At 49.6% G+C, this 12,697-nt stretch overlaps 1 protein-coding gene and 1 non-coding gene across 3 annotated transcripts; both read left to right on the top strand.

The window, feature by feature from the left end:
• The first annotated feature begins 4,007 nt into the window (after nucleotides 1–4,007).
• On the top strand, nucleotides 4,008–8,418 carry RPS11 (ribosomal protein S11). Of its 2 annotated transcripts, none has more exons than XM_066271551.1 (5): nucleotides 4,008–4,167; nucleotides 5,119–5,250; nucleotides 5,774–5,849; nucleotides 7,702–7,831; nucleotides 8,231–8,418. In XM_066271551.1, the coding sequence occupies exons 1-5, from the start codon at nucleotides 4,153–4,155 to the stop codon at nucleotides 8,298–8,300; spliced, it is 423 nt and encodes a 140-aa protein (XP_066127648.1). In that variant the 5' UTR covers nucleotides 4,008–4,152; the 3' UTR covers nucleotides 8,301–8,418. The 2 variants fall into 2 exon arrangements, with proteins under 2 accessions (XP_066127648.1, XP_066127647.1); XM_066271550.1 differs by having other exon boundaries at nucleotides 4,009–4,167; nucleotides 8,251–8,418.
• On the top strand, nucleotides 5,942–6,029 carry LOC136332819 (small nucleolar RNA SNORD35). The gene has a single exon (XR_010730951.1). It is a non-coding gene; the product is annotated as a small nucleolar RNA SNORD35 (small nucleolar RNA).
• Nucleotides 8,419–12,697: the final 4,279 nt, after the last annotated feature.

The following is a 12,697-nucleotide window of genomic DNA, read 5'->3' as shown; positions in this document are numbered from 1 at the left end:
AATCTTTCTAATTCAGTTCAGTATTCAAATGCCTGACAGCGCAAAGGGATCTAGTTGAGAATAGTTCACAAGCAAATTATAACATGCCACTCTATCATGCTTAATCTTTCTAAAATGTCTAAGATAACCAGCCAGACTGGTGGCACAGGTTCTAAATCCCTAAATCATCAGCTTGAGTGCAGACTCACCACCAGCTTGAGCGTGGGGTCGCCCAGCTTGAGCGCGGGATCATAGAATCCCATTGTTGGCTTGAAAGCCCACTGTCGTTGGCTTGAGCAAGGGGTTTCCAGCTTAGCCTGAGCTGCCCCCCACTCACCCATCAAGGCACATACGAGAAGCATAAACAACTCAAGTGACACAGCATTGAGTTGATGCTTCTCATCTCTGTCCCTTCCTGCCTGTCTCTTTCTCTCTGTAAATAAATAAAATGTCCAAGATATCAATGGCACATTTGCTCAATCTAACAGGTGGTGTTCCCACCTGTCCTGGGGCTCCTGGGATCTGTCCCCAAAAGCAACCAAAGACACAGAAAGCTTAATTCTAAAATTTAGCAAAACCGCATGTTAAAGCAGCACAATAATCCCAACAAAAGCATGATCTATTAAAAAGATAAATCTGGATTTACAAAAAATTTTCCACTTCAAAAGACACCATTAAGATGATGACAAGTCACAGACTGGGAGAAAACATTTGCAAATAATTTTTTTGAAGAATTCATATCCTAAACATGTTTTTAATAACCTCTTAAAACTCACTAACAGCCCTGGCTGGTTGGCTCAGGGGTAGAGTGTGGCCCAGTGCGTGGATGTCCCAGGTTCTATTCCCAGTTGGGGCACACAGGAGAAGCGCCCATCTGCTTCTCCACTCCTCCTCCTCTCACTTCTCTCCCTTTTCTCCTGCAGCCATGGCTCGATTGGAGTGAGTTGGTCCCAGGCACTGAGGATGGCTCCACGGCCTCCACCTTAGGCACTAAGAAACAGCTCCTGATGCAATGGAGCAAGAGCCCCAGATGGGGAGAGCATACGCCCCTAGTGGGCTTAATGGATGGATCCAGGTCAGGGCACACGTGGGAGTCTGTCTCTGCTTCCTCTCCTCTCACTAAATTGAAACAAACAAAATAACTCAGTAACAAGGAGACAAACCAAGTAAAACACTAGACAAAGATTTCAATAGACTTTCACTGAAGATATACAAACAGCCAATAAGCCAATGAGAAGATACTGAACATCATTCTTTTTTTTTATATAAAGATTTTATTTATTCATTATAGAAAGGGGAGAAAGAGAGAAGGGAGGAGGAGAAGAAAGCATCAACTCCCATATGTGCCTTGACCAGGCAAGCCCAGGGTTTTGAACCGGCAACTTCAGCATTTCCAGGTCGACACTTTATCCACTGTGCCACCACAGGTCAGGCCTGAACATCATTCAACACGAGAGAATGAAAATTAAATCTCTTGGCAGACACTTAATTCTTCATGTAGAACAAATGTGGGGAATCAGAGCCCTGGTCAGTAGGAGGAGCATTTTTTTTTAATTTTTTTATTTATTCATTTTTAGAGAGGAGAGAAGGGGGAAGGAGCAGGAAGCATCAACTCCCATATGTGCAAGCCCAGGGTTTTGAACCGGCAACCTCAGTGTTCCAGGTGGATTTTTTTTTTTAATTTTTTTTATTATTTATTCATTTTAGAGAGGAGAGAGAGAGAGTCAGAGAGAGAGAGAGAGGAGAGAGAGACAGGGGGAAGGAGCTGGAAGCATCAACTCCCATATGTGCCTTGACCAGGTAAGCCCAGGGTTTTGAACCGGCGACCTCAGCATTTCTAGGTCGAGGCTTTATCCACTGCGCCACCACAGGTCAGGCCATCCAGGTGGATATTTTATCCACTGCACCACCACATGTCACGCTAGGAGGAACATTTTTAAACCTCCAGTTCCAACTGCATACCAGCAAAGCATATGGTACTGCTCAGTCCATGGAGGGTGCCATAACGGACAGTCTTGTTTTGAGAGGCATTTCTGTGCTCACTGGGGATGTCTCCAGGTCTGTTAGCTTTTGCATTTGTTATGAAATACTGGGAAATAATGTCTGTGAAATCTGGCAGAGGCTGGAAGTAACTAGAATTGGCTGAAGTTTATTACTGGACACCACGGCTGTTCACAATGCAGGTCAAAAAATCGATCCAGCCACAAAATAAACAATATATATGAAAAGAAAAAAATCAGTGTATTGCAGGAAGAAAAACAGAGTTAAAAGTTAGAAAGGAAGGCAGGGAGGGAGGAAGAGAGACACAAAGAGACCACGGAAGAGAGAAATGTGTTTGATAAGAATGCAGAATGTTATTTCCTATTGTGGGTTGTGATTTAAAAACGTTTAAAAGCTAAGGCTCTAACCATCTCTAAATTTTCCCCACCCTTTCAGAGTGGAACAGTATTTTTCTTTGCTTTTCTCTTATCATCAAAATCTCACCAGCTACTCTGAACAATTTGCAAAATATTGAGCACTCTCAAAACCAGAAAGAAAATCACACCTATTTCCCACCACCTGGAGATGATGTAAACCACTGGGGCTTGCATATTCTTCCAGGCTTTTTTCTAAAAAATTTTATACATAGATTAGCACACATTGTAAATAGCAACTGTAGATTCTGCCTCTTTTTAAAAACTAACATTATAGCCTGACCAGGCGGTGGCACAGTGGATAGAGCATAGGACTGGGATGCGATGGACCCAGGTTCGAGACCCCAGATGAGCGTGGGCTCATCTGGTGTGAGCAGAGCTCACCAGCTTGGACCCAGGGTCGCTGGCCTGAGTGAGGGGTCACTCGGTCTGCTGAAGGCCCACGGTCAAGGCACATATGAGAGAGCGATCAATGGGCAACTAGAGTGTCACAACAAAAAACTAATGATTGATGCTTCTCATCTCTCTGCATTCCTGTCTGTCTGTCCCTCTCTCTGACTCTCGCTCTATCTCTGTATTAAAAAAATAAAAACTAACATTATAAATCCTTTCCAAGTCGTTCAAAAATTCCAGAAATTACTTTTTTCTTCAAAAATAAATTATAAAGATAGTTAAGAAGGCTCTAAAACAGGAAAAAGTCCCCGTATATACTATCCACAGAGAAACTGATACAACTACAATTAAAAATGTATTATTCAAGCCCTTGCCGCATAGCTGGGTTGGTTGGAGCATCATCTCGAAAGGCAGAGGTTGCTGGCTGAATCCCCCATCAGGGCATACACAGGAGCAGATCGATGTTTCTGTCTCTCTCCCTTCCTCTCTCTAAAATCAATAAAACATTTAAAAAACGTGTCCTTCAAAATTCACAAAGCTATTGTGTAAAAGAAATTTAAATAATTAAACTTCCAAATGACTTATTGTAAATTTGTAGCATTTATATATCCTATATTCTGCACTGCTCAACGTGGTAGACAGTAGATACGTATTTTTAAAAGTAATAAAATATAAGTAAAAAATTCAGATCTTCAGTGGTTATTCCAGTTTTGCACAGAGATTTCCAATTTAGAGGAAAGTTCTATTGGACTGGGCCGTTTACAGACAGAAAAGGAGCGAAAGAGCAGATTTTCTCTCCCAACACTCCATTGTCTGGGGTGTGAAATGGGACCTAAGAAACCAACTTTCACTAAACTTCAAAAAGCTCAGGGTAGCACCCGCCACTCACAAACATTGGCAGCGGTTTCACGGTCTCCCACCCCGCAAAAAGATGGCAGCCGCCGCATGCCGTTTGAAACCTGTACGTACGCAACCACGCGGTCCCGAATACCCTGGCTGACGTTACGGTCCGCAGAAACGGACGGCGTCTCTATAATTCTCGCGATAACGTCAGAGAGCTTAAGGCTGGCCACGCCTTTCTAACGTGAACTAGCGTGCCCAGTTCACGCGTATATGGCTGGACTATCGCGAGAAAGTGTCCAGCACTTCCCTCCCCTTTATAACTCTGCCCTCTGCCATCTTGGTGGCGTCCGTGCACTCTCCCAATCGCCTGCTTGGTTAGTGCCGTCCGTCAATCAGAGTCGCGCCCGAGGCACCGCCCCATAGCGTTGCTATCCCTTTCCCCTACTCGTCACTTCCTCTGTAGCTCAGTCGAAAAGGAAATCCGGATGCCAAGTGGCTTTCCTTTTACCAGGCGGCCGCGAAGATGGCGGACATTCAGGTGCGAGCTGGTGCCCAGCGCCGCGGTGCCGGAGCCCTCATGGGGCCTCAGGGGCGTGTCTCGGGGAGGGGGATCCCGCACCCCACTTGGGGGATTGGTTCTGGGTGCCCTCGATTTCCTGGGGTCTAATTCGGACAGACGGCGCATGTGTTTACATTGTCTAGACTAGCTTCTTTTCTCTCAACTTTTCAAAATGATTTTAGTGAGAGAGGAAGAGACAGACAGACAGGAATATCAGTCTGTTCCTGTATGTGCCATGACCGGAGATCCAACCGGCAACCTCTGCAGTTCGGGTAGATGCTCTAGGCGGCCATGGCTAAATTAGCTTCTAAATCCCGGGGACTCCACACTTGGAAGTCGTACATATTTGATAAGAAGTGAATCACGGGTGGATGTCTCTCTTGAAGAATAATCCTTGGCTGAATTGTGCCCTCCGGGGTGTTGGAGAGATGATGATTGTGTGTCTGCGGGGTTTTGTTTTTTTTTTTTCATTTTTCCGGAGCCATCCTCAGCGCCCGGGCCAACTTTGCTCCAATGGAGCCTTGGCTGCGGGAGGGGAAGAGAGAGACAGAGAGGAAAGCGTGGCGGAGGGGTGGAGAAGCAAATGGGCGCTTCTCCTGTGTGCCCTGGCCGGGAATCGAACCCGGGTCCTCCGCACGCTAGGCCGACGCTCTACCGCTGAGCCAACCGGCCAGGGCGTGTCTGCGGGTTTTAACGAGTGAATTCTGCAGGCGATGGGCGGTGTTTTAGAGCATAAATGCTTTCATAACGTCGGGTTTAGAGTCTTATCTGAATTAGAGGTACATTTGGGGTAAGTGTTTTTGGAAGTAATTCTGGGGCAGTAGCCCTTGGAGGCCAGGCTTGGAGAGGATGGGACCTGGGGGGTCTTGGGAATGTTTCCAGGCTCACTTGCTGCCTGTTGTAGACTTACCATCTTCCATATCCCTGCAGACAGAGCGTGCCTACCAAAAGCAGCCCACCATCTTTCAAAATAAGAAGAGGGTGCTGCTTGGAGAAACTGGCAAAGAGAAGCTTCCCCGGTACTACAAGAACATCGGCCTGGGTTTCAAGACGCCCAAAGAGGTACAAGCACCCTCATAAGAATGAGACCACCTCCCTCCTACACGTGTGCTCCAGTTCAGTTTCTCTTCCCACATCTGAATGTTTGCCCAGAGGGCTGCTGGGAATTGTAGTTTGTCTGAGGCCACACCCCCTGTTCTTTTCAGGAATTACCTTCTGAAGTCTTTTTCTTTTTCTACAGAGACAGAGAGAGGGATAAATAGGGACAGTCAGTAATGGAGAGAGATGAGAAGCATCAATCATTAGTTTTTCCTTGTGCATTGCAACACCTTAGTTGTTCATTGATTGCTTTCTCATATGTGCCTTGACAGTGGGCTACAGCAAACCGAGTAACCCCTTGCTCGAGCCAGCGACCTTGGGTCCAAGCTGGTGAGCTTTTGCTCAAACCAGATGAGCCCGCGCTCAAGCTGGCAACCTTGGGGTCTCGAACCTGGGTCCTCTGCATCCCAGTCTGATGCTCTATCCACTGCGCCACCGCCTGGTCAGACCCTTCTGAAGTCTTAACTTAACTTCTTTATCCCTTCAGGCCATTGAAGGCACCTACATCGACAAGAAATGCCCCTTTACCGGAAATGTCTCCATCAGGGGGCGCATCTTGTCTGGTAAGTAGGGCTGTCTGGGGTGTAGGTTCTGATTTCTGGGTCTGAGGTAGGAGGGGTTGGGGACACTCAAGACTCCTGGTTCCTGGGGCTCTGGCAGGTGATGTCTGCTTTCACAAAGGTCTTCAGATCCCTGCCAAGGGCACTATTTAGAAAGCCACATGGCAGAACTGATTCCAGAAGCACAGTTTCTAGAGAGCCCTGCCTATGCCTTGAACGTATAGCTCTTTTGGTTACAGCATCCTTTTGAAGAACAGACATTGCCATTTCGATTCCCGGTTCAGGCATCTACAGGAACAAATCAATGTTCCTGGCTCTCTCTTTTTCCCTTCCTCTCACTCAAATCAATAAACATTAAAACTTTTTTTTATAGAGCTTGACCTGTGGTGCGCAGTAGATAAGGCGTCAACCTAGAACGCTGAGGTCACCACTTCGAAACCCTGGGCTTGCCGGGTCAAGGCACATACAGGAAGCAACTACTACAAGTTGATGCTTCCTGCTCCCCTGCCCGGTCCTATTTCTCTTTTTTTTTTAAGCTGGGGGGTGGGACAGACAGAAAAGGAGAGAGTTAAGAAACATCAACTTATGGTTGCCGTACTTTTTTAGTTCATTGATTGCTTTCTTTTTTTTCTTTTAAGATTTTATTCATTCTGACCTGTGATGGCACAGTGGATAAAGTGTCAACCTGGAACGCTGAGGTCGCCAGTTCAAAGCCCTGGGCTTGCCCTGTCAAGGCACATATGGGAGTTGATGCTTCCTGTGCTTCTCTCCACCTTCATCTCTCTCTCTCTCTCTCTCTCCCCCCCCCCTCTCTCTCCCTCTCTCCTTCCTCTTCCCTAAAATGAATAAATCTTTAAAAGAAGAGAGATTTTATTCATTTTTGAGAGGAGAGAGAAGAGGGGGCAGGAAGCATCAACTCCAATATGTGCCTTGACACATATTGTCAAACCCGAGGCAAGCCCAGGGTTTCGAACCATCTTAACTGCCCCACCCCCCAGCCTAAAAAAAAGAGAAATAGGACCGGGCAGGGGAGCGGGAAGCATCAACTTGTAATAGTTGCTTCCTGTATGTGCCTTGACCCGGCAAGCCCAGGGTTTCTAAGTGGTGACCTCAGTGTTCCAGATTAACGCTTTATCCACTACGTCACCACAGGTTAGGTGTTGATTGTTTTCTGATATGTGCCTTGACCAGGGGGCTCTGGCCCCATGCTCAAGCCAGTGACCTCAGGGTTTCAAACCTGGATCCCCAGCGTTCTAGGCCAATGCTCTATCCGCTGTGCCACTGCCTGGTCAGGCACCGGCCCTCTCTCTTAAAAAAAAAAAATTTGAGAGGCCCTGGCCGGTTGGCTCAGCGGTGGAGCGTCGGGCTGGCGTGCGGGGGACCCGGGTTCGATTCCCGGCCAGGGCGCATGGGAGAGGCGCCCATTTGCTTCTCCACTCCCCCCCCCCTCCTTCCTCTCTGTCTCTCTCTTCCCCTCCCACAGCCAGGGTTCCATTGGGGCAAGGGTGGCCCGGGCTCTGGGGATGGCTCCTTGGCCTCTGCCCCAGGTGCTGGAGTGGCTCTGGTCGCGGCGGGGCGACGCCCCCCAGGGGCAGAGCATCGCCCCCTGGTGGGCAGAGCTTCACCCCTGGTGAGCGTGCCAGGTGGATCCCGGTCGGGCGCATGCGGGAGTCTGTCTGACTGTCTCTCCCCGTTTCCAGCTTCAGAAAAATACAAAGGAGAAAAAAAAAAGACAAAAGAAAAAGACCAAAAAAAATTTTTAGAGAGCCCTGCTTAGCAGCTCCCAGCATGCTCTGGGCTGCCTGTGGCTCCCTTTCCCAGCAAGCCTCACCTACAGTCTGTCCCCTCCCCCAAGGCGTGGTAACCAAAATGAAGATGCAGAGGACCATTGTTATCCGCCGAGACTACCTCCACTACATCCGAAAGTATAACCGCTTTGAGAAGCGCCATAAGAACATGTCAGTGCACCTGTCCCCCTGCTTCAGGTGAGCACAGTGGGTCCGAAACCCAAACCAGCCACCGTTGGAAGCAGAAAGGAGGAGGCAGGCTGCACTCCAAACTGAGTGATGTGGTGGGTGTTAACAAGGACACCTGGGTGCTAAGGAGGTAGTAAACTGAGCGGGTGGGGCGTGCAGAGGCTGCTGTAAGCGAACCACTGTCCTGGGAGCCTCCGGTTCCCTGTAAAGTGGAAATGGTTGGGATCTTCTGCCCTGAGTGGTCCCTGGAAGGGTTGGAACAACCTTTGCACAGCATTGAGCCTGGTGCCTTGCACAAGTAACTTGTGCTCAATAATTAATGACAGGAGGCAGCCTGATGACCATGAAAGAATGTCTCCTCTAGAAGCTGCTTGTGGCAGCTTTGTGTCATTGTCCCCAATATAACAGACGCTGCTCCCTCTCCACAGAGATGTCCAGATTGGTGATATTGTCACCGTGGGGGAGTGCCGACCCCTGAGCAAGACCGTACGCTTCAACGTGCTCAAGGTCACCAAGGCTGCTGGCACCAAGAAACAGTTCCAGAAGTTTTGAAACTAGGTGCCTGTTCATTCAAAATAAAGTTATTTTCTCAGTCATGTGCCAGGCTCCGGGTGTCTGTGGCCTTACCAGAGGGAGGTATTGTCCCTGGGAATGTTGACGAGAAAGACGGGGTTTTTTTCTGCCCTCTGGGGCGTAAGGATGGGAATGGGGGTCAAACCTGCCTCCCTGCCCTCATCTCTGGGTGAAGACAGCCTGTATTAAAGATGCTGTACCTCTCTGTCCTGTGGTCCTTTTCACATACCTGGCATTGAGCTGCTAACTCCCCACCCCCAAGTCTCTGGGGAGGAAGTGAGGGCGGAGGTTCCTGGGTTCTTGGGCCCTTTCTGGCCTTTTGTGGGGAGAAGGAAGAAGCAGCAGCCACACTCTGGGCCTCTCTGAGAGGGGTTGGGGGGCTTGAGGTCACAGCTACCTGGCTCTGAACTAGGAAGGCTTGACCTTAACCTGGCTTTGCTTTCTCCCCACCCCATGTGAGTCCCCCGCCCTAAGTGCTGTCCTTTTGCATATAGGCAGACTCATCTGAGGGGCAAGTTCCTCGCTTTAAGAGTCCCAGTAAGTACCTGAGCTCCAGGTGTCAGGTTCCGAAACTTCCTTTGCCTTGAAAATCCAACTAAAGAAACTGGCCCTGAGGCCGAGTTGCACAGTGAGGCCAGGCTGGAGTGCAGGGTCCGGGGCTGCTCAGAAATGAGTTGGAAGCCCCTGAAGGTGAGAGGGACTGACCAGGCAGGGGCCTTGTGACAGAGAAATAGATGGGGAGGAATGGGTCAGGATCAGGCCAATTAGGGAAAGATGGCTGAAAAAGGAAGATGGAGAAGGGTTGAGTTGGTAACAGCAGAAGGTAATCTGTTAGAAAAAGCAAAGAAAAACGAGAAAAGGGGGAGAGACCTTAAGTGTCATACAGAGATAAGGAGAGACTAGGCAGAGGGTTCATTCAGCTTGACATAGGAGACCTAACCACAGATGGGGACAGACAGGTTTCAGAAAAGGAGAAAGTCAAGAAAGGACAGGGAAAGGGCAGCAAGGACTTATGGAAACTGGATGGGAGACCCTCACCCAAGCAGAGATGGGAGATAGCAGGGATGTGCTGGAATCACCCCGCTGACTTGCCTTCGCTCCTTGGGCCGGTTGCTGCCGGGGTCCCCAGGTCCCTGCCCCCCATGCCTGTACCAGGGACCGTGGCACATCACTGGTACAAGGATTGGGAGACAGGGCCTTGAGGAGAGGGGAGCCGCTGCTACTCCAGGGAAACCACCTCGGGATTAGCCCCGGGGCTCCTTTTTACCCAGCGAGGGCGGGGGTTCCTGCCAGAGGAAGTGGGGCCACATCAAAGAGGGCAGGAAGGGGCAGGGACGGGTCAGAAAGGGGGCGCCGCCCAGATTGCAGCCTGCAAGCCCGCCCCACCCCACTGGAGGGCTACAGACCCTGAGGGAGGGGCTCTCAGACCCTGAGGGAGTTGAGGCTGCCCTAGAGCCCCCACCACTGCAGGTGCTTCCGTTCAGGGTGGGGCGGCCATGTTTACAACAACAGCCCAGCTCCCCTGTTTTCTCCCAGTGGTTGTTGGGGCGTTTCCTTGGCACCTCATCATGTCAGGCTACCTAGTCATGGACGCGGCAGGTGCCTGGTATGCATTAGGGGCCACCTCTGGTGGGCCTGGTGGGTCACAAAGACCCAGAAGAGACCTCTGGGCCTCGGCAGTTCTCTTGGCAATTCTCTTGCATGAGGAGTGGGACCGTACCTGTGACTGCACGTGACAGCTAAAGATAGAATTCCTTCGCCAGGATCACAACCTGGGTGCCTCTCCCTCTGCCCACCCGCTCTCCGCTCCCTGTCTCCCTCCCACCGCCTGCCTGTGCCCACCAACCTGCCCCCTCCTCTGAGCCTTTGCACTGGCTGTGCCATGTGCGAAGAACACTCAGCCCCAGGTTCTTTCTGGCTTCCTCCCTCACTCCTTAGTCTCTCTAATGCTCACTAACCTCTTTTCACTCCTAATCACCCTTCCAATCACCCTGCCTTGCTTTATCTACGTGGACAGGTAAGACCTATTTATGATGTATTTGTGGGTTTATCATGCAAATTAATTTGCGTGTTGACTGGAATTGGAGCTCCACGAGGGCAGGGATCCCTGCAACCCAGGCCCGGGATGAGTTGTAAGTGCTCCACGCGCATTTAGTTGAGTGAATGAATGACTTGAAGTTAAATCTCCACATTCGCACAGGGTGGGCTTGACAATTCACAGAATAACCAGAAGCAGTGAACACCAGCAGAAGCCTGCAAACATGAAGACCACAGGCTCTGTTCTGAATTCTAGCCCTGCCGCTCAGTAGCTGCGTGACCTTGGGCCGGTGACCCACCCTAACCACCAAGACTCAGTTGCCTAATCTGTAAAATGGGTTCTTGGTACCCTGCCCCCATTGGGAGGATGAGATATGCTCACATGTGTTAATGGGGTAAAACTGGTTCAGTTAAATGATATTAGGAAAGAATTATGCCCAAGCCCTGTGCCTGTTGTTAGAGAGGGCGGGTGGTATTCAGTGCAGTAGGCTCTGGGTCCCTTTGTTCCTTTGGACAAGCACCATGACAAGAATCCTTGGCAAGTGGCCCCAGAGATTTTTTTATTTTTTATTTTTTTTATTTTACAGAAACAGAGTCAGAGAGAGGGATAGACAGACAGGAACGGAGAGATGAGAAGCATAAATCATCAGTTTTTTGTTGCGCATTGTGACACCTTAGTTGTTCATTGATTACTTTCTCATATGTGCCTTGACCATGGGCCTTCAGCAGACCGAAGTAAATCGTAAACCCTTGCTCAAGCCAGCGATCTTGGGTCCAAGCTGGTGAGTTTTGATCAAACCAGATGAGCCCACGCTCAAGCTGGTGACCTTGGGGTCTCAAACCTGGGTCCTCTGCATCCCAGTCCGACGCTCTATCCTCTGCGCCACCGCTTGGTCAGGCCCCAGAGGTATTATGTGATGCGGAATCCTGAGTCTATTACAGGAAGCCCCGATGATTTGTCACGGGACCTTGAGTCTATTTTAGCATGCTTCTGGAATGTTTTGTTGCATGCCTCTTCTGCGAGGCCCCAGTAACAGGGAAGTTAGCTCCAGGCACAGTTTCATAGCAGGGCCCTGGGTTTATGAGAACAGCAGGCAGGTCAGGTGCATCATGATGTCTTATGGTCCTACCCCAATCACAGCAGACCACAGGGGAATTCTATCACAGCCAGACTAGCCAGCACTGTGGCAGCCCCCTGTAAGTGTCCTGTTAGGGCAGGACCCAGCTATATTGTAGTGGGACCTCGGGTCCTGTAACAGGACATGTTGGTGGTCACAATACCCTGGTTACATTATGGCAGGCCCGTGGGTATTATTTGTGTAGCAGGTACCTGAATTCATTTAACTGGTCCCGAGGGCTGTGAGGCCGAATCTAGGTAAATTGAATTGGAGTGGCTTTCATGTATGTATTCTTGTGCTGCCCTGAGGCTGTCATGGGAAAACTCAGGTCTAACATAGTAGGTCCCAACTTTATCACCTGTTATAACAGAACCTACAGATTGTTTCAGGGGTGGGTATAGATCCTGCTGGAACATTCTAACAGGACACTTATGCTATTTAAGAAGAATTTTAGGGGCATATTAAACCAGGCAGAGTCATTCATTATTGCCTTCATTCATTCTACAAACATTTTCTGTGCTGGCTGCTGGGTTTGCAAGAGAGAGCAAGACAGATTCAGAGCCTGGTATCTGTGACTCTGGGAACCTTAACAGAAACCTAGGATAGAGGGCCTTTAGGGGAACAGGTGCTATTATTGTGCCAAACCTTTGGCTTGCTGAAGCCACTCTCCTAAGGTGGGAACAATTATCCTGGCTTTACAGACAAAGAAGTCAAGGCTCAGAGAAGCCTACCTGGGAGAGGCAGGATTTGACTTGGAACTCAGGTGTGATTCCCTCTTGGGATCAGTAGGGGGCATTCTAGTGTAGATGCAGAGAGGGGAGGGGTAGATGTCAATATGTCAAGTCAGAGAGCACAACTCAGAGCTGCCTGGGGCCGTTTCAGGTGCACAGACACCAGGGGCCAAGGTGGCTGAGCAGATGTTCAGTTTGGTTTGATACTCTGCTTCAACTGTCCTGAAATTGGAATAAGGGGCCCTGGCTGGTTGACTCAGTGGTAGAGTGTTAGCCCAGCACATGGATGTCCCAGGTTCGATTCTGGTCAGGGCACACAAAAGAGGCAGCCATCTGTTTCTCCTCTCTTTCTCTCTCTCTCTCTCTCTCTCTCTCTCTCTCTCTCTCTCCTCCTCCCCCCCCACACACAGCCATGG

The sequence above is a fragment of the Saccopteryx bilineata genome, chromosome 3 (assembly GCF_036850765.1).
Source record: "Saccopteryx bilineata isolate mSacBil1 chromosome 3, mSacBil1_pri_phased_curated, whole genome shotgun sequence".
In the NCBI taxonomy this organism is placed as follows: domain Eukaryota; kingdom Metazoa; phylum Chordata; class Mammalia; order Chiroptera; family Emballonuridae; genus Saccopteryx; species Saccopteryx bilineata.
Note: the sequence above shows the minus strand (reverse complement) of the source record. Positions and strands in the feature narration are given on the sequence as shown.

What these genes read in the sequence shown, in the direction of transcription:
- RPS11 (XM_066271550.1), top strand. An exon ending in GTTTCAAGACGCCCAAAGAG is followed by an intron (nt 5,251 to 5,773) that starts GTACAAGCACCC and finishes TTATCCCTTCAG; the next exon opens with GCCATTGAAGGCACCTACAT. An exon ending in CACCTGTCCCCCTGCTTCAG is followed by an intron (nt 7,832 to 8,250) that starts GTGAGCACAGTG and finishes CCCTCTCCACAG; the next exon opens with AGATGTCCAGATTGGTGATA.